The sequence below is a fragment of the Wallemia mellicola genome, assembly GCF_000263375.1.
Source record: "Wallemia mellicola CBS 633.66 unplaced genomic scaffold WALSEscaffold_37, whole genome shotgun sequence".
NCBI classification, from domain to species: Eukaryota; Fungi; Basidiomycota; class Wallemiomycetes; order Wallemiales; family Wallemiaceae; genus Wallemia; species Wallemia mellicola.
In genome coordinates, this window is record NW_006531994.1 from 1 (window position 1) to 20,452 (window position 20,452).

The 20,452-nt window shown below is 39.5% G+C and overlaps 13 protein-coding genes and 1 non-coding gene across 14 annotated transcripts; 7 read left to right on the forward strand and 7 right to left on the reverse strand.

The window, feature by feature from the left end:
* Window positions 1–526: 526 nt before the first annotated feature.
* WALSEDRAFT_t108 lies at window positions 527–598 on the forward strand. Its single transcript has one exon. It is a non-coding gene; the product is annotated as a tRNA-Glu (tRNA).
* Window positions 599–1,142: 544 nt separating this feature from the next.
* WALSEDRAFT_12096 (hypothetical protein) lies at window positions 1,143–2,185 on the reverse strand (the record flags this gene model as incomplete). The annotated part of the gene is made up of 4 exons (XM_006960771.1): window positions 1,143–1,516; window positions 1,567–1,651; window positions 1,698–1,970; window positions 2,015–2,185. Coding segments are annotated over 4 exons (903 nt in total), but the record flags the coding sequence as incomplete, so codon positions are not given.
* A 1,321-nt stretch (window positions 2,186–3,506) lies between these two features.
* On the forward strand, window positions 3,507–4,363 carry WALSEDRAFT_23040 (hypothetical protein; the record flags this gene model as incomplete). Its single annotated transcript, XM_006960772.1, has 2 exons — window positions 3,507–3,976; window positions 4,027–4,363. 2 exons carry the CDS (start codon window positions 3,507–3,509, stop codon window positions 4,361–4,363), a joined length of 807 nt encoding a protein of 268 aa, XP_006960834.1.
* A 129-nt stretch (window positions 4,364–4,492) lies between these two features.
* On the forward strand, window positions 4,493–5,709 carry WALSEDRAFT_61629 (metal-dependent protein hydrolase). The gene is made up of 3 exons (XM_006960773.1): window positions 4,493–4,568; window positions 4,617–4,704; window positions 4,755–5,709. The coding sequence occupies exons 1-3, from the start codon at window positions 4,521–4,523 to the stop codon at window positions 5,648–5,650; spliced, it is 1,032 nt and encodes a 343-aa protein (XP_006960835.1). The 5' UTR covers window positions 4,493–4,520; the 3' UTR covers window positions 5,651–5,709.
* On the reverse strand, window positions 5,675–7,102 carry WALSEDRAFT_70857 (DNA repair protein rad10; the record flags this gene model as incomplete). The annotated part of the gene is made up of 7 exons (XM_006960774.1): window positions 5,675–6,240; window positions 6,292–6,463; window positions 6,512–6,552; window positions 6,599–6,634; window positions 6,678–6,777; window positions 6,827–6,930; window positions 6,977–7,102. The coding sequence occupies 7 exons, from the start codon at window positions 7,100–7,102 to the stop codon at window positions 5,866–5,868; spliced, it is 954 nt and encodes a 317-aa protein (XP_006960836.1). The 3' UTR covers window positions 5,675–5,865.
* A 142-nt stretch (window positions 7,103–7,244) lies between these two features.
* Window positions 7,245–8,128, forward strand: WALSEDRAFT_70858 (D-aminoacid aminotransferase-like PLP-dependent enzyme; the record flags this gene model as incomplete). The annotated part of the gene is made up of 5 exons (XM_006960775.1): window positions 7,245–7,451; window positions 7,499–7,571; window positions 7,618–7,725; window positions 7,775–8,013; window positions 8,063–8,128. The coding sequence occupies 5 exons, from the start codon at window positions 7,245–7,247 to the stop codon at window positions 8,126–8,128; spliced, it is 693 nt and encodes a 230-aa protein (XP_006960837.1).
* Window positions 8,129–8,162: 34 nt separating this feature from the next.
* WALSEDRAFT_61630 (magnesium-dependent phosphatase-1) lies at window positions 8,163–9,012 on the forward strand. Its single transcript, XM_006960776.1, has 2 exons — window positions 8,163–8,272; window positions 8,319–9,012. Exons 1-2 carry the CDS (start codon window positions 8,182–8,184, stop codon window positions 8,768–8,770), a joined length of 543 nt encoding a protein of 180 aa, XP_006960838.1. The 5' UTR covers window positions 8,163–8,181; the 3' UTR covers window positions 8,771–9,012.
* A 41-nt stretch (window positions 9,013–9,053) lies between these two features.
* Window positions 9,054–10,789, reverse strand: WALSEDRAFT_34269 (CenpB-DNA-bind-domain-containing protein; the record flags this gene model as incomplete). The annotated part of the gene is made up of 4 exons (XM_006960777.1): window positions 10,621–10,789; window positions 10,528–10,572; window positions 9,925–10,484; window positions 9,054–9,881 (listed from the first exon to the last, which is right to left on the reverse strand). Coding segments are annotated over exons 1-4 (943 nt in total), but the record flags the coding sequence as incomplete, so codon positions are not given.
* A 49-nt stretch (window positions 10,790–10,838) lies between these two features.
* WALSEDRAFT_61632 (mitochondrial carrier) lies at window positions 10,839–12,083 on the reverse strand. The gene is made up of 5 exons (XM_006960778.1): window positions 12,018–12,083; window positions 11,810–11,966; window positions 11,304–11,764; window positions 10,910–11,257; window positions 10,839–10,863 (listed from the first exon to the last, which is right to left on the reverse strand). Exons 1-4 carry the CDS (start codon window positions 12,057–12,059, stop codon window positions 11,096–11,098), a joined length of 822 nt encoding a protein of 273 aa, XP_006960840.1. The 5' UTR covers window positions 12,060–12,083; the 3' UTR covers window positions 10,839–10,863; window positions 10,910–11,095.
* On the forward strand, window positions 10,841–11,766 carry WALSEDRAFT_49498 (hypothetical protein; the record flags this gene model as incomplete). Its single annotated transcript, XM_006960779.1, has 2 exons — window positions 10,841–10,860; window positions 10,908–11,766. Coding segments are annotated over 2 exons (201 nt in total), but the record flags the coding sequence as incomplete, so codon positions are not given.
* A 16-nt stretch (window positions 12,084–12,099) lies between the features above and the next one.
* WALSEDRAFT_70861 (L domain-like protein) lies at window positions 12,100–14,039 on the reverse strand (the record flags this gene model as incomplete). The annotated part of the gene is made up of 10 exons (XM_006960780.1): window positions 12,100–12,365; window positions 12,412–12,477; window positions 12,522–12,621; window positions 12,664–12,737; window positions 12,786–12,982; window positions 13,034–13,206; window positions 13,253–13,346; window positions 13,394–13,493; window positions 13,541–13,782; window positions 13,831–14,039. 10 exons carry the CDS (start codon window positions 14,037–14,039, stop codon window positions 12,100–12,102), a joined length of 1,521 nt encoding a protein of 506 aa, XP_006960842.1.
* Window positions 14,040–14,391: 352 nt separating this feature from the next.
* WALSEDRAFT_41794 (hypothetical protein) lies at window positions 14,392–16,671 on the reverse strand (the record flags this gene model as incomplete). The annotated part of the gene is made up of 6 exons (XM_006960781.1): window positions 16,516–16,671; window positions 16,307–16,470; window positions 15,596–16,261; window positions 15,155–15,551; window positions 14,815–15,111; window positions 14,392–14,769 (listed from the first exon to the last, which is right to left on the reverse strand). Coding segments are annotated over exons 3-6 (1,611 nt in total), but the record flags the coding sequence as incomplete, so codon positions are not given.
* A 22-nt stretch (window positions 16,672–16,693) lies between these two features.
* On the forward strand, window positions 16,694–19,654 carry WALSEDRAFT_61633 (TAF-domain-containing protein). The gene is made up of 4 exons (XM_006960782.1): window positions 16,694–16,777; window positions 16,821–16,916; window positions 16,964–17,954; window positions 18,004–19,654. The coding sequence occupies exons 1-4, from the start codon at window positions 16,718–16,720 to the stop codon at window positions 18,249–18,251; spliced, it is 1,395 nt and encodes a 464-aa protein (XP_006960844.1). The 5' UTR covers window positions 16,694–16,717; the 3' UTR covers window positions 18,252–19,654.
* WALSEDRAFT_58928 (hypothetical protein) lies at window positions 17,925–20,377 on the reverse strand. The gene is made up of 6 exons (XM_006960783.1): window positions 20,361–20,377; window positions 20,153–20,308; window positions 19,721–20,104; window positions 18,806–19,657; window positions 18,010–18,753; window positions 17,925–17,952 (listed from the first exon to the last, which is right to left on the reverse strand). Exons 3-5 carry the CDS (start codon window positions 20,051–20,053, stop codon window positions 18,412–18,414), a joined length of 1,527 nt encoding a protein of 508 aa, XP_006960845.1. The 5' UTR covers window positions 20,054–20,104; window positions 20,153–20,308; window positions 20,361–20,377; the 3' UTR covers window positions 17,925–17,952; window positions 18,010–18,411.
* Between the last annotated feature and the right edge of the window lie 75 nt (window positions 20,378–20,452).

Consider the following 20,452-nt stretch of genomic DNA (forward strand, 5'->3'; position numbering starts at 1 on the left):
CGTGTAACTGCTGCTCGAATCTGTGGGACTATCTCCTTGTAGTAGATTTGTCGTGTTTGTCCTGCTCTTCACGTATGCACTTTTTGAATGTGCTTTCTAACTCACCTTTTAACTTCCCGACGGTTTGCGTCATCACATCGGTGAGATGCTCAGCTAACGAAAGTATATCAAAACTACGCGCTCCGTAATTTTCATTAGCGGTTCTGCGTCTCTTATTTAAATTAGTATTGAGTCTTTGACTCTGTCTCCTCCCGTGTTGCGACGCGTCGAGATTTCCTCGCGCGTCAGCAGCACCGAAATCGAACGATATATCGTTTAAAAAGTGCTCACCTGTGAATTCGGCGCTTGCGGATTCACTGGGAGGGTTTTTATGCCCCTCCGGCAAATCGGCCGATTTTCGATGATGATCGTCCATCTACTGACAAAATTTCAGGTAATGTGTAAAAACGGAAATTTTGGATGTGTTGGATACACAAAACTTCAAAATTGCGAAGAAACACAATTAAATGGTACAATTGGTACATCATCGGTTATGTGGTAGGGGCTATCCTCCCAGATTCTCATTCTGGAGACCCGGGTTCGATTCCCGGTAACCGAATTATCTTTTGTCTTTTCATTTTTGCTGGGTCTATCAATTTGTAATGTATTCTTGAATGATAATGGAATCACTGGCTAAAAGTTCCATTTTATTTCGGATATGATTTAAGTGGCTCTCTAATAATGTAGTCCCGATGATGGTTGAACAATATGATATACAAACCTATTTTTGAACTTAAGAGAGTAAAACTCGTTAGAAACGTCCACAGTAACATTTGTTTTGTGAAAAGATACTTTCGACATACATTATCAAGATCACGATTGTTTTTCACATTCTTTTTGTGATAATTTATCGAATCATTCAAGCGATTAAAAGAAAAGGATTTTTAAATAGTAAGGTATTATTTTACAATACTTATTACATAACAGTAAACTACTCAGATTAAGAAAATGATTGATGATCTGATCTGAAAAAGTTGAGATACTAGCAGTACTTCCTTATTTGTTCTTTAAAGAAAAAATAAATGTCTAATAGAGTCCATGTTTGTTTACAATATTAAGTTTCCGCCGACAGCTGCCAAAAGGGATGTGATGAAAGTACTAAAGAAGTTAACTTGGGTATTGGTAAGGATATTGTAGCCAGAGACTAGCTTTACTTCAGGTGTTTCTTTTGATTTACTTTTTTGAGCTTCATTATACATTCTTTCAAAGTTTGGATCTGATCCATCTGTTAAGATTTTACCTCTCTCTTTATGCAACAAGGTGCGTTGAAGAGTTGCACCCATCAGTGAATCAAGTAAACTACCAAAGAGTCCAGATAAAATTGATAAAATGATCAACTTGAATGATTTACTCGAGAGGAGCGCTTGTCCAAAGGAAAAGTTCAGACCAAAGCAAGATGAGTCTTCGATTGCTAGTGAGATTACTGCTGTTAAACCTATTAAAAAGCCACCAAATGCTGAAACGACTGTGCCGTATGCTAATATCAAATTAGCATATTCGAAATACCTATCTAACATTCATACTCACCACTAACACCTCCATTGGTACCAGGAGGCACAATCTTCCATGGATTAGTAACCAATCGAGGGTAAGTACCAGATAAGATTCCAAGCTGTCGATCTTATTAAAGCGATTAAAACTATCAACACCAAACGCACCTCTGATGCTAACGTATCAGCACAACAACATGCGAAATGACCGATCGTGAAGAGCAATAGAGTTTGGGAAGAAATATAATATGACCCATTTAGTATACATTGAGGGGTATTTGTAATACTGCTTGGTGTGGTGATAATATGTTGGACTCTAAAAACTATAGCGCAAACAACGCCAGTGTATGAATTAGCTAACACTTGCCCAGCATTTCTGACGCCACCGGGTTTCTCACTATCGTGTCCGTCTTCAAGTTGATATTTGATGTAGTGTTTTACCTTTATTTCTTATCAAAATGATATCAACTGGAGAATGAACTTACCTTTGTAGCTTTTGAGCCGGCGAGATAAAAGACTATCAGCATAGCACCAAATGAGCATATAGTGCTTGATAAACCGGCGTATCCAACTATGAAAGCAGTAATTGCACCGGAGAGAGATAAAGATCTCTTTTTTAAACCGGAGTAAGCGAGGTATGTAGCTAATAAAGCAGCAATTAAATCTCTACGTGGTTGTATCTGAGGGTGTGATAATCGTGTGCTTTCATTCTGAGTTGCAGAGAAGAATGCTATGACTGGTGCGAGATGGGACGCATGAAAGTGCGCTAATATATTAAGTGATATTATCTATTGTCTAATTACCTACACACCTTGCACATTAGTGACGAACAATAGTACGGTGACGACTACTGCTGCTGTGATAATCATGACTGTTATAATAGAAGGGCACCAGAATGAATTAAATAATTATTGACGTTAATAACGTCCTAAAATAGCATCATATAATATATTCTACGCTACATAGATCTCACTGTCGAGAAGAATATACAGCACAGCATGGAGATATTCAGTCAATTAAGATGACATTATGTAACGATAGAGAATTCCGTGAATTATCATCTCTAGACATTTATAATATTCATGATTAAATGTCATCCCACAGATTACATAAAGAAATAAGGAATAACTCCAAAAAGCTAAATGCTTGGCTATGGTAAGAATTAATGTAGAAGCGTACATAAAAAATGTTGTATTAGAATTTATTATTATATCTAATCGGATATGATATATCTACTCGGGGACTTTACACCGGCGCTTACTTAACAAAGTTTTACGGCCCCCAGAGATATTTTTGATGAAGAGTAAAAAGAGTATAGAATAGTATCATATTTTATCATTAATTCCATTTATTCATACCAAATTCATCTCCTGATTTTACCCTTCAAAGATCGTCGTCCGTAAAGACTAAATTGAACTTGACCAAAAACCACCAAGATCTCGTAAATTAAATGCATACGCGATGTACTTAAACGTCTCAGATAACAACAATAGTAAAGATAATAGTCTACACGCAAATTACTCTCCACAGCGCACTTCCACGCGAAGTAGGGGCCGTTCCATCTCCAATGGAGTGGCTACACCAGATGTCGATGTACAATTTAGCGTGCAGCAGCAACAAGCACCAATTATGGAAAGTCCGCAAGAAGCGTCTACTTCGAAAAACTCAGATGGTCGTCCTAGAGCGAATTCAACCCAATCTAAACTCAACCAAACAAAATCTAATACGAGGAATAGAAGTCACTCTTTAGAATTGTCACCACCGTTGGAGGCACCTATCATTAGTGTCAAAACATCCAAAGTTAGGCCTTCAATTAACATTGAAACTATACCATTGTCACCAATTCACTCCTCAGCAAACTCGCCGACCAGCCCGCAGATACCAGATCCTAATCCAATTAAGCCTAGTATAAAAGATAGTCTACCTGCACTCGCTAAGTTAGCCGGTATTTTTGTCGTCAGTTCTTTTGTTACCTTTATGGCACTGCGATCTGTCAAGCAACTACATGTACCACAGAAGTTGACCGATGTCAGAAAGTTAGCATTTGATTTGAGAGCTTACATGAAGTTATCACCTCTCAATTTTGTGCACGTTATCAGCGTGATTGGTATAATCTACATATGGAAGCAAACATGGTCGATTCCAGGTTCAGCAATTGTCAATGTAATCCTTGGAGCATTACTGCCAACTTGGTTTGCGACCTTTTACGCATGCTTACTGACATCTATCGGTGGTTTCTTGAGTTCATTCACAGCCCTTCCAGTGGCCCCACACATCCATTATCACTTTCCAAACGCAATTAGCAATCTTCGCTCAATCAATAAAGACCCCTACAAATTGTTCGAAAGACTACTTATTGCTCGATTAATTCCTGTCATACCGTACGCAGTGCTTAATCTAGCCGGTGGTGTTGTGGGTATTTCCTACATACCATTCATCGTTAGTTTGTGAGTTTCGAAGTAGTTTTCCTTAATTGAATCAGCTAATAAAATGTTAGGTTCCTTGGTAGTATTCCTATGAACGGTGTTGCATGTGCAGTCGGAGATGTTCTCGTCAGTTTGGCATATGTTGACGAAGGTGAAAGCCTCAGTCATAGAATGTTTAGCTCAGAAATGATAATTAAATTCGGCTTTCTTTCGATTTTGGGCTTACTTCCTGTCCTTCTCAAGCATTTGTTCGTACCAATGACCAACACGGCAGTACCAAAGCAATCTTCCTCCATACACATTTCAATAAAGAAGCATCTTAATAAAGTTTATAGTCACGTTCTACCAGCTTCATTCATAAATCAAGACGCAAGTACCAAAAATACTGCAGAATGTACAATATCTTAGAGTAACGGATTTCAAAGTTTCTTTCACTATCTATCTATGTTTATCAATTGTAACCAATCTTAAACCACGTTTTATATATTACTTAATTATGTTTGCTCTTTAGTTGTGTTGTTTGCGCATGTTGAACTTATACCGTCAAGTACAGAATATTAGGAAAATGGTAGACGTTAGCAAAAAGGTGAAGTTAGATGGACAGTCTAGCAAGGTATGGCTGGACTGTATGTTTAGTCTACAATAACTAACTATTCTATAGGTAATTGGTACACACAATGGTGTATTCCACGCAGATGAAGCTTTAGCTGTATTCTTATTGAGGTTATTACCAGAATACACAGGATCGGGTGAGTATTATTATATATATAATTACACTTCTCATCCTATCATATCACAGCTGTTACAAGAACAAGAGATATCAACGTTCTCAACCAAATGGATATCGTCGTAGACGTTGGTGATGTTTATGATCATGGAAAGTTACGTTACGATCATCATTTTAGAGGATTCAATGAAGTATTTGGTCATAACCACAACACAAAACTTAGTTCTGCTGGTTTGATATATAAGCATTACGGTAAACAAATTATCAGTAAGCATCTTGGATGGAGTGAAGACGAGGATCGTACACTTCAGATTTGGTTGAAAGTTTACAAAGAATTCATTGAAGCGTTAGACGCTATCGATAATGGTGTTAGTCTTTATCCAACCGTTGAAAACCTTCCAGAGGCAGCATATCGTAACAAAACAGATCTCAGCAGCCGCATTGGTAGACTTAACAGCAATTGGAATGAAGAGTTCACAGAGCAATCACAAATGACGAGATTTGAAGAAGCATCAAAGTTGGCTGGCAGTGAATTCCTCGATAGCGTAAACTCATACGCTAAAGTTTGGTTACCTGCACGTGACTTAGTCGTTGAAGCACTTAGCAAGCGTAAAGAGTTTGATGAATCAGGTAAAATCCTCGTTTTCAAAACTTTCTGCCCATGGATAGATCATTACTTTGAGCTTGAACATCTTCCTCAATTTGAAGTAAAGAAGGATGAAGAACCACTTTACGCACTTTTACCAGATAGTAACAGAGGTTGGAGAGTACGTGCTATCCCACCAAACAGTACCACCTTTGCTCTTCGTAAGCCACTTCCTGAACCATGGAGAGGAGTAAGAGATGAGAAGTTGGCAGAAGTTAGCGGCGTACCAGGTACCATTTTCTGTCATGCCAGTGGTTTTATCGGTGGTAATGATACTTACGAGGGCGCACTTGAGATGGCCAGAAAAGCAGTACAACTTTAGAAACACATATTTAACACTGTTATGATCGCATTTGTAAAAAGAATAAATTATCTAACATTGAAGTCGGCTGCTACTTGATTTAATGCTTCTTCGTCACTATCCAGTAAATCAATTACATCTTCTTGGTTTGTAGGTGCTTTTCTATTTTGTTGTTCCAATGTTTCTTCATCGCTGTCTAATAAATCTATCACGTTTTCTTGATTCGAAAGGGGTCTTTAATTTTGTTGTTCTTTTCCCTTCTGTGAATTATCATTTTGCTCTCTCAAGCTATCAAAATTGGCAACAACCTCGTTGAGCGCATCTTCATCGGAATCTAATAAGTCAATCTCTTCTTCAGGTGGTTGAACATTGACTTGATGGGAAGGAGAATTTTCACGTAATAAAAGATCATTAGATTCTGTACCCAATAAACCAGTTTTTTTATCACGTTGTGATTGATCGTTGCTAGCAGTTGAGCTGTCATTTGAATTCTTAAACCCAATTTTGAATAAGCTAATGAAGGCTTCTTGCATACGACGAACTTTAATGTCACCAAATCCAGGACATTTCGATATCTCATCTGGAGATGCTTTAACGATGTTTTTTATGCTCTGTAAGATTTATTAGGGGAAACAAACAAAGCTTCACTACTTCATACATACCCCAAAGCGCGTCAATAATTGGTATACATCTGTCTTGTTTATTCCCTTTACCGTTGTAAGAGCGTTTGCCACCATGCTGTGATAATCTGTTGAAGACTTCTCTCTGAGACTGTCTGGTGGCTTATTATCTAGCTGAAGGTAAAGACTCAAATAGTGTCCTGCTTGCTGTGGACTTGGTTGACATGTTAGCTAAGAAAAGGTTCTACAAACTATAACGCACGACCAAGCTATTACTACTGTTATGTTATTAATCAAGCAAGTCTTGACCTTATTGTTAGTGTGATATTATGAGACAAATACTGCAAACCTTGGTTATTTCTTTAATGGATGCTTCAGAATCTGTCTTAAAGAAGTTAAATACGACCTTGTTAGTTCCTTCGACTTACAACATCGCACATAAGAAGTAATATACGGAGTTGGTACATTGCACCAAGACGTTCAACTCTTGTATGTATATACTCCGGATGTAATCTATGATAGCGCAAACTTGTGTATTATTAGCTTGAATTGGATATCGATGAATTTAGTTCCACACCTGAGGAATAGTATACCTGTACTTGAACCAGCAACGTAATCCGGTACGATATCTGTGTACTCCCAGCTAACATTTCTGACTTCTTTTAATATTGGATTACCACGCTGATATTAATTAACTAAGTACTATTATCTAATCAGATAATCCCACCTGACAAGAGTTCACGAGTACTGCATTTTTACTGTTAGGTAATGCACGCCTGGGTGATTGAGTCTTATTTTGTTGGTTTTGTGGCTGTTTCTGTTGTATATCCCGTGTATTATTACCTCCATTCATTGATTTATATGATGGTAGTCACTATCAACGAGATTTCATCATAGAAATACTTCAATATCTACGTAAAATTTAATACGTGGCCTACTAAGATAGTTTATTACTAAAATATTTCCTAATATACACCTCTTATCTTCGTATCATCATGACGAAATTATTGACAACACTGAGATACACACCTAAAGGTAGTATAAAAGATAGTATATACTTATACGATATGCATGTACAACGTTTAATTGATGGTATTGACGCCTTAAGCTCATCCAACTCCGTTGATTTCAAGGAAGAAGCTCTAATAAATGAGGTAACTAGGGCTATCAATGCTACAGAAGGGACAGAAACACCACATAGAGTCTGTGTTTAAACTTTTACAGGAAATAATGCTCATTAATATCTCAGGTATCTGTACAACTAGATTTAGTTGATTTGTCTATAAATGCTGCAGCAACACGACTTACAAATATGCCTGATTGTGGGTGGAGATGTTAATTTATTAGTTGACTCTAAAATCGTACTAGATGCTGTCAACGTTGTGATAGATAGTGAACCTACAGAAACTAACTCACAGTTGTTGCGTTATAAAACTACTGATAGAGATATATACAACGATTCTAAGTCTAGAAATAGTAAGTAGTCTTAATTGATTAGTTATTCTTATAAGCAATTATTTAACAGACATAACTTACTCGACAACCCACGATGGATTATTTGATGTGTTGATGCACAATAATCAAGGATTTATGACAGAAACTACAATCGCGAACATCTTCTATAAGTTTCAGAATGATGATAATTGGTATACAACTCCAGCAAGCGATGGCCTACTACCAGGATTGATGAGACAGAGTCTCCTAGATAGCGGATATTGTAAAGAGCGCTCACTCAGGTTGTCGGAGTTAAAACAAGCATTGAAGGTAGGAGGTACATTTACGACTCTTATAAACAGCACTTAATACAAAGTAGGATGAAAATGTAATTTTAAAAGCATCAAACGCATTAAGAGGATTATTTGACATTATGATCGTCTAGTAATTGTTAGATAAATGAATACCTTTCAATTCACTCTATCATCATCAAACGCAATGTCGGAAGCACCCTTTAATTTACCTAAATTGATTGTTTTTGATCTCGACTATACCCTTTGGGATTTATGGATAGACACACACGTCTCTGGTGGGTATGTTGCCACCTTATAGTGCATCAGCTTACTGTACATAAGGTCCTATCAAACCTTCCTCAAAGTTTAACGAGGTTATACCAAGAAGAGGTGAACCTTTCGGGTTTTATAGAGATGTACCAGAGATGTTACAACGATTGCGTAGTGAAGGTATAGAGATTGCAGCAGCAAGCAGAACAGCTGCACCGGATTATGCCTACGATGCACTCAAGCATCTTAAATTAAAGAACAGGAATGGTGGCGATAATATCAGCGCTAAAACACTCTTTGATTACACTGAGATCTATCCTGGCAGCAAAATTAAGCATTTTCAGAAACTAGCAAAGAAATCTGGATTCGCATACGAGGATATGCTTTTCTTCGATGATGAATCAAGAAATAAAGAAGTCGAGACCCTTGGTGTTACATTCCAACTTGTCGGTGTGAGTGGGACAGATGAGCCTACCTTACAGAAGGGCATCAAAATGTGGAGACAACGCCGTGGTCTTAGTTAATACAAATAATATTGCTGGAGGTATCATACACTTCAATTTAGACGGAATAGATGTAGAGTACTCAACATGTCTTCATTGACTTTCATATGGTCAATTGTAAAAGTCTTGTACGCTAATACAACTGACATCATTCGATAATTCGCTTGCTGTTCTGCATATTTACGCGTTTTATTTCTCATCTACTAATATGACGTAAAGTAACAGAAGGCAGTAATGTTCAAAATTTTATAATTTATCATGATTAATTAAATGCAAATTTGTTTTATACAATTTCTTGATGTCAATTTGTTGCTTGTTCTATTAAAAATTTTCACTTATACCACTACCTCATTAGCCCAACCTTGCTAGAATTAAATTCATGCGATCAATTAAGTAAGTTCTGATATCATATATTCCATAAGTCAAGTCAATACCAACAAATGGGCATAACATCTCAACAGCTTGCTTAAATGCTGTTTCAGTTAAGCTACCTTGCTCATAGAAGCGAGTAATTTGAATAGCATCAGATTTGATTAATTCAATGATTGGTTGCTGTTGCTCCAGTTTCCTCTTCAGCTCCATAATCCATGCCATTTCATGACCAAGTCGCTCTTGCTCAACTGTGTATTTCTCGTGATTGAGGTCATCAACAGCAACAGCTGCAGAAGCTAGTGCCAATAAATGATTATTAGCATGATGATCTGAAAGGCCATAATCTTGATGAGCTTGAACGAAAGGTGGTTCATGTCTAGGGCCTACTGACGGTATTTGACGTGATTGCTGTTGATGTTGTTGCGTATACGTGAATGAATGATTTGGTGTAGCTAATGGATTAACTTGACCAATATAGTCCGTTGTACTATCAGATTCAGATGGAGTCAAACTACCAACTGGTGTAGCTCCAGATGATTGAAGAACACCATTTACCTTCCCCTTTTTTATGTTATTACGTTCTTTGAACTTTTCAACCCAACCTGATGAAGCTTTGAATTTTTCTTCCGGGTATCCCAGTGAACGAGCGACGGTTTTAGCTTTCTCACGAATAGCATGATCCGTCAAATAATGATTACTTAATGCACATTCTTGTGCCCATGCAGATAAACGTGATTCGATGTCCGGAAATTTTGATGGTCTGTCATTGTTAGAAAAAATGCTTTTAAAGGAAGAAAACTCACCTGTGTTTTGCAACACGTGAGGATGCACCACCTGGAATAATAGACTTCCATTTGTCTTTTTGCTTGAGTATCTTTGAGACTGTACTACGTTCAATTTGGTAACGGCTAGCTATGTCTTCTTGACGTGCACTGGGATTTTCTTCCGCAAAAACACAAATAGCACGACGAGTTTCATTAATGAGCTTTGTTTTACGACGTGGACCAATTGAGCTGCTGTTTGAGGTGGTTGACGAACCACTCGGGGACGGTGCCATGAGAGAGTGTATGCCTGGAATTTGATTTGATATCCAATTTGAAGAAGGCGAGTCTTTCGGTGACGGTGTAGCTGCAGCTGAGTTATTCTGTTGTTGCTGGAATGAAAACGAAGTTTGAGAAGTTGAAGCGACGCTGTTTGTAGGTGAAGTTGAACGAGTGACACAGGAGCTAGAAGCCGTAGTTGGTGTGAGGGGTAGTCTACCAATTGGTAGAGGTGTTTGAAGCGTATACATTGAACTCAAGGGTGAGTTGATGCTGCTTGGAAGCGGAGCACTTGCGAGGCCATTTGAGAGAGAGTTTGGAGACTATAAAGTGTTATTAGAGGTATTTAGGTGGTAAACTACTCACTTGTAAATTTCTCGCGGCCATCGCAGCTCTATGCCTTGTCATAATCTGTAGATTGTCAGCCAAAGGAAAAAAGTGAAGGAAAAGAAAACGTACGCCAGAGCTATCACCGTATGTGCCATGATTGAGTGCAGCGGCCATTCTGAGCTGATTGTCTTGTTGGAAAGCCCAGTCTTTTGCTGAGTGGTCAGACTTGGGCTGGACAACGTCTTGGAGGTGTTCCATAGCCAGCTATAACAGTCACAAATTAGCCTGCTGCAGACTCAAACTTTATTCAAGCTGAGTTGGCGTGCAAGAAGAAACGCTCCTTTAAAATCAACAACGAAATTCAAAAAAATGTGAGACGAAATATATTCTTTTTTATAGTAATTAATAATTATTAGGCCAAAATACAACGACCCTTGGGCTAGGAGAGAGGCCTGGCGAAGCAATCCACTCTTTGGTATCGGCAAGTTCCACAAGAAGCTCTTACCAGGTTTTGGTACAGCCGTAGTTGCATTCACAGCATACGTTTTGGCGGAGAAAGTACTTGAAGCACCTCAGCCAGAGAAGAAGCATCACTAATTGTACACTACATCTTATTTCTGATTACATCTAAACCAACTTCATATACACCTAAGAAAACTGCACCACCTGCTGAAATCCAGGTTACGCGTGGTACTACTCCGGAAAAGAAGGCTTTATATCCCCCTTGTTGGTATACCTTGCGGATAACTTCGGTAAAGCTGATACGCTGAGACTATTATTAGACGGTCTTCTATCAATGAAGAGCTACTCACCTCCTTCGATAACATCGTCCTTGTTTTTATTACATCCAGTGGTGTCGTCGTTGCTGCTGCTACCGCACCTGCGATCGTACCACAGAGTGCACCCTCGTACGGTCTAGCGTGATCTCTATTTCTATACTTTGCAACCCGTGATTTGAGGTATTCATATAGTGGAAATTGTATGCTCGTGAACGGTATCTCTCTAAAAACTGTGATACCAAATCCTCTATAAAATCCGTTTAAGCCCTCCTGTGAGAGTAGTAATTGAGCTGCCTTTAGACTGCTAACACTGCCGTATGCCATTGTTTGCTGTCTAGATTTTACTACTTCGGTTGGAACTCGTATCAAACATGCAGCAGTTTCACCACCTGAACCAGCCAACATGTGAACTGCAGCGTCTGGGATAGTAGACAAGCTCGAAATCTGTGGAATAGCCTTCTTTAGTCCTTCATATGTCGTGAAGAATGCGGCAGCTGGCCATTTCAGCATCATACCAGAATCTCGATTCTAGGACTTACCTCCAGGTGCACCACCGAAGGCTACACTACCAACTCCTTTGTATATATTTTTGAAGCCTCCTGCTTGCAAAAACCCTTGAGTTGATTGCAACCTCGTCTTGAGTGTGTCCACAGGGAAGAAGAACAGATCTACCGTCACACCAGAGAGTGCACCAGCCTGTAAGAAAATATCAGACTTGAACGCGTTTTATACAACAAGGTTACTCACAAACAATGCATTAAAGAAAGGCGGTGGTGAATTAGTCGACATACGTATGTCTTCGTAGTTACTGATCAAAGATTAGATAAATCTATTTATCGGAGTGTACAACAATATGATCGCCATTTTCAACGCTAAACCATCGTAGATCTTTGTAATCGTCGTCCAAGACTACTTCTGTTCTCTCTTCGTCAACTACTCCGAACATATTCGGCGGTGGTATCATTGACGCAATAAGTTTAAAATCGGAGCTCGGCAAATCAAACAATCTTTTTATAATAAGTCGCAGCTTCTTGATTGTGATTGAAGATATTGTCGTGAGTGGGTATGTCTTGCTATCCATGCGAATATCAATACCTTCAATGGCGTTAGAGCGTAATTGGATATATACTAAATTACGTACTCAGCTTCTTTAGTTGAAGATGCGTTAGCTTCTTGGCAGGTTGAACACTCGGCTGATAGTCATATTCTATGATACTCAGATAATGTCGAATTAAGTCGATATTAACTTACTCTGGCATAAAGAATGATACCTCGCACGTTTTGGATCTTCCTCAGTTGGGGGATTCCGTATGTAGAAATACTCTGCGTCTTTCCTCTCGTCTATGGAGACCTTAAACTGTTAGATGAATTGCATAATGAAAAATAAACCAACTTCGCTCAAATTGAGTGTTTCTAGCTTTTCAAACCTCGCAATAACACTTTGCCTCAATATTCCAACATCACATTCTAATTGAAAGTTGTTAGAATCTTTAAAGTTCATGTTACACCACTCACGAGTGCTCATAAGAGGGCAATCAGTTAAAGATAGTGATTCTAACTGAGTGAACCTTAATGATAAAGCATCAATCGACTTCCAATTATCAATGCCATTGTGTGAAAGTATAAGTGTTTTAAGACGGCTATTCGCTGTATTTGAGGTGGGATATGATATTCTACCAATTTTATTATGATTTAGTTTGAGAGTTTGTAAACTAAGAGCATAGCATTTAGCCAAGTACTTGTACCACGTTTTTGGTACTCACTTTGGTAAATTTATGAGTATACCCTCGATCTCATTCCACTCGTTGATGTTATTGTGAGCTAAGCTTAAGATTTGAAGGTTACCAAGAGTATAGGAAGCTGGCAATGATGTGATATTATTGTATGCTAGCTCAAGTTCTTCTAAAGAAGATAATGAGTGGTGCATTTGAGTTATCTTGAGACTTTTAGCGGGTATATTCCATTTATTCGAGAATTCTCACCTGCTGGTACTTTATAAGCGTATTGTTAAGCTTCATTGACTTTAATTGACATATGTGTGAGTAGTCATCATTCGTAATACGAATCCTATTTGAGCTGTAACGCTGTGAGACCTCCGTATCGACTCATAAAAAGCAGATTACCTCAAATCTAGATCTTGAAGGTTTGGCAAGCATGCAACAAGTTTATCGACGTCCTCCATATCCGATATCAGCGAATGTGCAACGGAGAGTTGTCGTATACCTAATTTGCAATTAGCAAACCGTAAAGGATTACACTAGACTGCCTACTTTTAGCTTCCTGCTTTGTGTTCTCTTTCTCCAGGTCATCTACACCGTACACACCCATGTGGTCAACACTAGCGATCTTCAGTTGGTCAGTTTGACTCAGTTTCTTGGTTATACGATCAATATTGGGTGCAAATTCTAAGGCACTGTCACTATAACCATATCTACTCCTGAATGCTTTGAGAAATGATTGTCCTGTGTATATCTTCTTCGATGGCCTGACAAATGTAGCAGAGTTTGGAAATCTAAAGACGTTTAATTGGTAAACAACTATGTGACTGAACGTTTCTCACATCGTTTCAAAATATTGCTTTCCTTCTTTCTCGCCGCTGTGTTTACCTCGACTGATATCATCCCATTCTATACCGAACCAATCCCCTTCTGCACCGTCTACTAAACCGCTGTACTTTATTGTACCTCTCACATCACTCAATTCTCCTTTGCTCGTCAATATCTCGATTCTTTGTGGTAGCTTCTTTATATCACCATGGTGGTTATCCATTAAGGAATTAGGCTAAATCTACAAAGCAAAGAAGTTGTTAATGTTTTATAAATATTATCATTTTACATTAAAGCGTCTTTGATATTCTACACGATTAACACGCGATTCAGCAAAGCATGATGATACAAAACCAAGTATTAAAATTAGGAATTAGATTGTGAATCTAGAATACAAATTGTACAATCAAGTATGTCTCTTTAGATGACATCGTTTACATTGTTTAGTGTGTTATTCTCAGTCGTCCCATTATTGAAAAAGTTTCCAAAATCGAATGAGGTTGGTGAAGCGGTGATTTCCTGAATAAAATGGTTAGAGAGAAGTTCATCCATTGAAATATTTTGAAGGTTTATCGGTGATGAGTTGGTATCGAGACTATCGGTGTTATTGGAGTTCGTAATATTAGTAGCAACTGTCGTTTCATATTCCATCACTGGTGCAATTGTGGATGTAGCGGTCGGTTGGGTTGCTGTCGTCGTGGTTGGTGGTGAAGGGTTTTGTGGTGGTGTCTTTGAATGCTTCTGTACGATACCACTATCTGGTAAGGAAATAAAGGATTGAATGGCGTCGGAAGTCGCTGAAAAGTCAACTTGATCTAAACCACTAACTGATGCTCTTTGTTCTAATAAGTTAACAATATAGCCTATACCTTGCCACGGCCAGGTCATTCTCCGCAATGCTTTGTAAATTATCAAGAAGTTCTGAGCTGAGATTGTACCAAGAAGACCAACTCCTGTATATTAGTAAGTAGATAGCTTTTACATAAAAAAATACGCACCCTTGTCATTCTGGAGGTCCGGAACAGATAGAGGTGTATTTGTCTCTGCCGACTTCTTTATTGGTCCTAAGGATACATTGTGATTTACTCTTGCGTCATGAATAAATGCACATGCAGCAATAAAAAGCGGTTGTGAGATAAATGGAGAGGCTAAGTAACTCTGATTGGTAAAGAGGTCTGCAAAGACAAGATATTCTGATATCATCTGTGCTGAACTGAGTGAGATTTTAAATGTGTCTTTTGTGACAACGGTTCCGGGTGTTTGATGTTGATGCACGAATGCAAGGACTGCGTTATCTGAGAAGCATTAATATAAATACTTCTATCAAGTCAGACTTACACCAGACATGAATAAAAAGATACAGACCACCTTGGCCATTAGCAGCGTGCATTTTAAGATTTTCAACTGACCAGTTGAGCTCTTGTGGTAGGTCGGCATAGAATTCTTTGAGTTGATTTTCGAGTAGCTGTCTACGCTCATTGTTTTGGACTTCAACGTCTTGAGTATCATTAGAATTACGCCGCCTTAATGCATCTCTGCGGTTTAGAGAATCGCTAATTCGTCCGACTAATATAATAATTCGAACAGCAGCAGGGAAGCACCAAGGTATATGGTTTGGGGGTGCAAATGGAATAAAAGCAGGTAAAGGTGGTTGATGAGGTGGCTCAGGTAGGGATATTTCAACGTCTTCTGACATTGAGGAAGGTCTGCCAGTACCGAACGCCAGGACCCTGTCCTAATGAGTTTGTTAGAATGTCTCAATCATTGCGAGAAACCTACCATGACGAAAAGTGTCCAGAAAAGAAGTCTAGCACGGCGTGCTTCTTCAGGAGACTCAAAGAGGGAGTCATCGGTACTATTCTGTAAACCTAAATCAAAGGCCATACGGATAGCCATGCCAGAGAACTGCCAAAGGCCGCTTTCAGAATTCTGACCGAATTCACAATAGCTCAAAAGCAGAAGACCAGATACAGTGTCCGTTGTAGGAAGTCTCAAGAGTTCAATCAAAAGTGAGTTTGCTTGTTGCATGAATGGCATACTCGCTTGGACTGGTGTCATACCTTCGGGGAGCGCAAATTTGACGGCTATAGCGCATATTGCATTTATGAGAAATGCAGACATTGTGCCGTTCTGTAATCTGGTTTCAACGCTGCCTCTTTCAAGAAAAGGGAAAAATTGGACCAAGTCACGAAAGAATATGTCGAGTAAAGGTCCATAAGTTGGAGGTGTTGGCAATTTTGATATTGGATCAAAGAATGCGTTACTTGATGTGTTGGGAATGTTAGGTAAGCCGTTAAGGAGCACATTTTGAGGCACCATTTGTTGTTTGATCGGCTTTTGTTTGAGTCTTATACAGATTCGGTTGAGACCAGGATGTAATGCAGTAGAACCAGACTATTTAAGGTTAGATTATGCTCATTGATTATTCAGACGGACCATTCTATACTAAAATGTGTTAATAAAAAGGATGTTCCTGATATCCCCACTTACATAGTAAACCTTTATTTCGTCACCACCGCCACCGTCGTCTATGTAAGCTACTTGAGAGGTAACTGCCTGCATGAGATTGAGATCCTTCAGGGGTGAAGTTGTCTGGTCTGAGTCTTTCTGGCGGGCAGCCTCCATTTCCTTACGGGTGCGTTTTCTACGTCTACCTTTGGGAGTGTTAGTAGGTGAGTATATGGCTGTTATACACTCACCAGATGGCCATTCACAATGTAAACTAGCTTTGGAGCAAGCGTCGCAGCGACCGTCTGTATTATTATCTGAGGAAGTACATTTACTCTTTTTTGCTCTACAGCGCAAACAAGCTAGACTGATTTTTAAATTTCCATCCATCTCTGATTTCATTTTGTCATCGACGTTGAGATGATCGTTGAGTCGCTTCTATCATCATCGACTATGGAGGACAAACCGAGACCAGAGATACAAGCGGGTATTTACCCAACTGAGGTTATTAGAGTGCGTTCTTTCTATTTATAGTGTCTATCTCTCATTTTAGTAGGACGTCGCTGAGAGTGTCGGTATAACGGGCTTAACTGACACAGTAGCCACCGGTTTAGCCGGTGATGTTGAATATCGTATCACTCTTCTCATTGAGGTTTGTTTTGCTATCCGTATCTCTATTAACCGACTCAAGACTTGCAGGAAGCATCAAAGTTTATGAAGCACTCAAAACGCACAGCCCTTCTTCCATGCGATATAGAAAACGCTCTTAAAGTGCTCAACATCGAACCTCTCTATTCTCCACACCCTGCAACTTCTATACCAACTTACAGGAGGGTAGCTACACCAGCAGGTCCAGTATTTGCATTAGAGGACAAGGAAATCGACTTCGAGAAGGCACTCAGAGAGCCACTCCCTAGGTTATCAAAGGGTCCTTCCTACACTTCCCATTGGCTCGCAATTGAAGGCGTTCAGCCACTCATACCACAAAACCCTGCACCGACCGACAATGGCCCAATGCATCAACTCGCGCCAGCCCAAGCTGCTCTCAACAACAACAACAACAATGGCGCTGGTGTAGGTGGTACTGCTTCCACTACTATACATCCACCAGTCAAGCATCTTCTCTCACACGAGTTGCAATTATACTATATCAGACTAACTTCAGCACTTTTGTCGCCAGCAACTAACGTCCCAGAAGCTAGGGAGGCTGCTCTCGCCAGTTTGCGCGGTGATCCAGGTCTAGGTGGCTTGGTTCCATACCTCGTCAGATTCGCAGGAGAGAAAGTTTCAACAAATTTATCGAATCTGGATATTATAGATGCCATGGTTGGTGTTGTGCACTCACTGATAGACAATCAGACTTTGTTCATTGAACCTTACCTCCATCAAATACTCCCATTGCTACTTACCACTCTTCTCACTTCTTCATATCCAGCACCACCCGACCAGAAAGCACTGTGGTTACGCCAGAAATCCGCCTCACTCATTGCTAGACTACTGAATGACTACAGCAACAGTTATCCAACACTCTCTGGCAGAGTAGCAAAAACTCTTTTTAAAGCCCTCAGCGGAGATGACCAAGTACTTGGAGAGTCTGCTAGCACGGATATAGGTACAAGATTTGGTAGTGTGCTTGGTCTCAAGGCCATCGGAAAAAACACGGCAGTTCGAGCACTCATACATGAGAAAGGTAAGCTGAATGTATACCTCTTCACCTAACCATTCTGATGTGTAATCAGGTCTTAAAGGCCTTAGTGAGCTTGCCGAATCTCTCAACGATGAAGCGAAGATGCAGATGATCGATGTCGTTATTGAAGTTCTAGCAGAAGTACTACCAGAGGCAAAGGCTGTTGAGATCAATTCAAGTCAGATAGAGGACACATGCGGATCTTTGATAGCTTCCCAGATCCCAGTCAAGAAACCTGAATTAACCTCATCTATAGCAACTGCTTTGCAGGAAGAGTCAGGCGCTGAAGAAAACGTTTGAAATAATTGTATATTATTATTGTTATTGTGTTTAAGTATAGTTTGGTTGCCCAAATGAGAAATGTTGCAAAATTACTTGAAAGAGTTCAATATGGGACGTCAAGAGCGCAACGTATGTAAACAGAAATTACATAAATACTCAATTGTGATACACGGTTCTATCAACGAAAAATTTCATTCAGAAATTCAATCCACTCAGCGTCTAAATTAGCAGAACTAGCCATAGTTGCACTCATACTTGCACTGCTGCCCACCAATTCACCTAGCCATTCTGTCACAGAAGCATCGAGGGTGGAATGTCGAGTATGCAGTTGCAAAACATCAATGAGCTGCTCAAACAACTCTAAAGCCTTCCTGACTACACCATCACTTCTGCTCTTCACTCTGAGCACTCTCATTCCAATTTCTAGATGCTGTAGTTGAGGTTGTATATCTCTTGTGCTGCTCGTATCTATGCAGACACGACAGGCTTTTAACATCACGATACCAGTTGCAGAAATAACCTACCATGTGAATATGATTAACTTCCTGTTTCCCAAAAAATTACATACTTACACTCCAATTCAATAATGCGTCTGTATAAGTAACTACTAATTCACTCTCACAATGCATATAATGCAATGTAGACAGTATGGTTTTCGCAGCTTCTACGCAAATTTCTAGATTATGTGACGTAGAAGTAAGTGATTTCTTATTGATAAATATTTTAACGACGTTATATCCAATCACTTTCAAGCATTCAAATTGAGAAGGTAATTGAGTTGTTGAAATGTAATTATTTCGCCAGCTATCCAACTTCTCGTTTAAATCGTCCACATTTGTAGACCCATTTACTGCATAAAACATATCAACAACGTCGCCAACAATACCATAAAGTTTGATCATCGCGTTGAAGTGCGAAACAATGTTAATACCCTCATCATCACATGTAGTAGGACATTCAATTTCCAATGGAGCCATTAAAGCTCTTCTTCCATAACTTGCCGCGAAGGATTTATCAAGCACGTACAAACACCATAACGCGCGCTTACTTTCTTCAGTGTGCAACCTTCGCAATCTAGTATTTTCGGTCAAGAGCACCCCCAATCCACACAGAGACCAACAGCTCCGGAAGTATTTTTGTGTGTTCTGCATAGCAAGTACTGCCAGGATTATGGCTTGGATGTTGTAGATTGAGATTGAGATCTGCAGGTGTGGATCAGGACATTTGGAGATGTATCTCTGAAGGTATGTGTCAAATAGTTGCGTGTTGCTGTCGTTGTCGTTGTTTTGTGTATTATCTCTATACAAGGATCCCAGTGCACAGACTAATATTAACACACTACCGAAATCCCTGTCCAGCTTTTTTGCTGTAATGTTCTCAATGAACTGTCGTCTACTTGGGAATAGTGGTAGCGTTGGATTTACCTGTATTGAGCCTTATTTAGATTTGGTTCGTGAAGTGATGTAATTTATAAAACTCAAACTCACATATTTGAAATACGATTCAACGAGGGTATATACCAATTCAGCACTCCCGAAGTCATCATTATTGTATGGTTCTTTCCAAACCAAGTCATCTTCAGCAAATTGTTCAGCCTTCCCACTACTTGAGGTTGGTCTGGCTCTATCTGAATGGATGAAACCAGCCACTAAAGCGAAGAGGCCTTTGTTGGAAGACATGCCGAAATCTATGAGATTCTCGGACCTAGGCTTTGGGTTACTATTTGTACCATCATCCAACCACATCGATTCTACCAATTGCGATAATTCAGAATCTGATGCGTTATCGCGAGTGTGAGTACGAATATGCTCAGAGCTCATTCTCCTCTTCTTGTTCGTGCTTGTATTCAAATCGTTCTCTAGCTGAGTAATCTGGATGACTAATTAGCCCATTCGGCACCAATCAACACCCAAACTCACCCTCTCTTCTAGACTCTGGACGTAAGCATACGTGTGTTTTTTCTTAGGTGCTCCATCTACGAAAGTGCATTCCCTTCTCTCCGCGCAATTCGAACATCGTTGCGGATATCGCTCAGCTGCGTCGCATTTGATTTTAGAACGACGACAAGAATCGCACTGTATTTGTCATATTTTAGTATTGTACCCACACCGAATCACCATCGCTTACCGCCCTCTTCAGTCGGGTATTTGTTGTCATCGTCAAGTTATGACAACATCACGGATTAGGGATTGGATGCGTACTTATAAATATCGCACTTC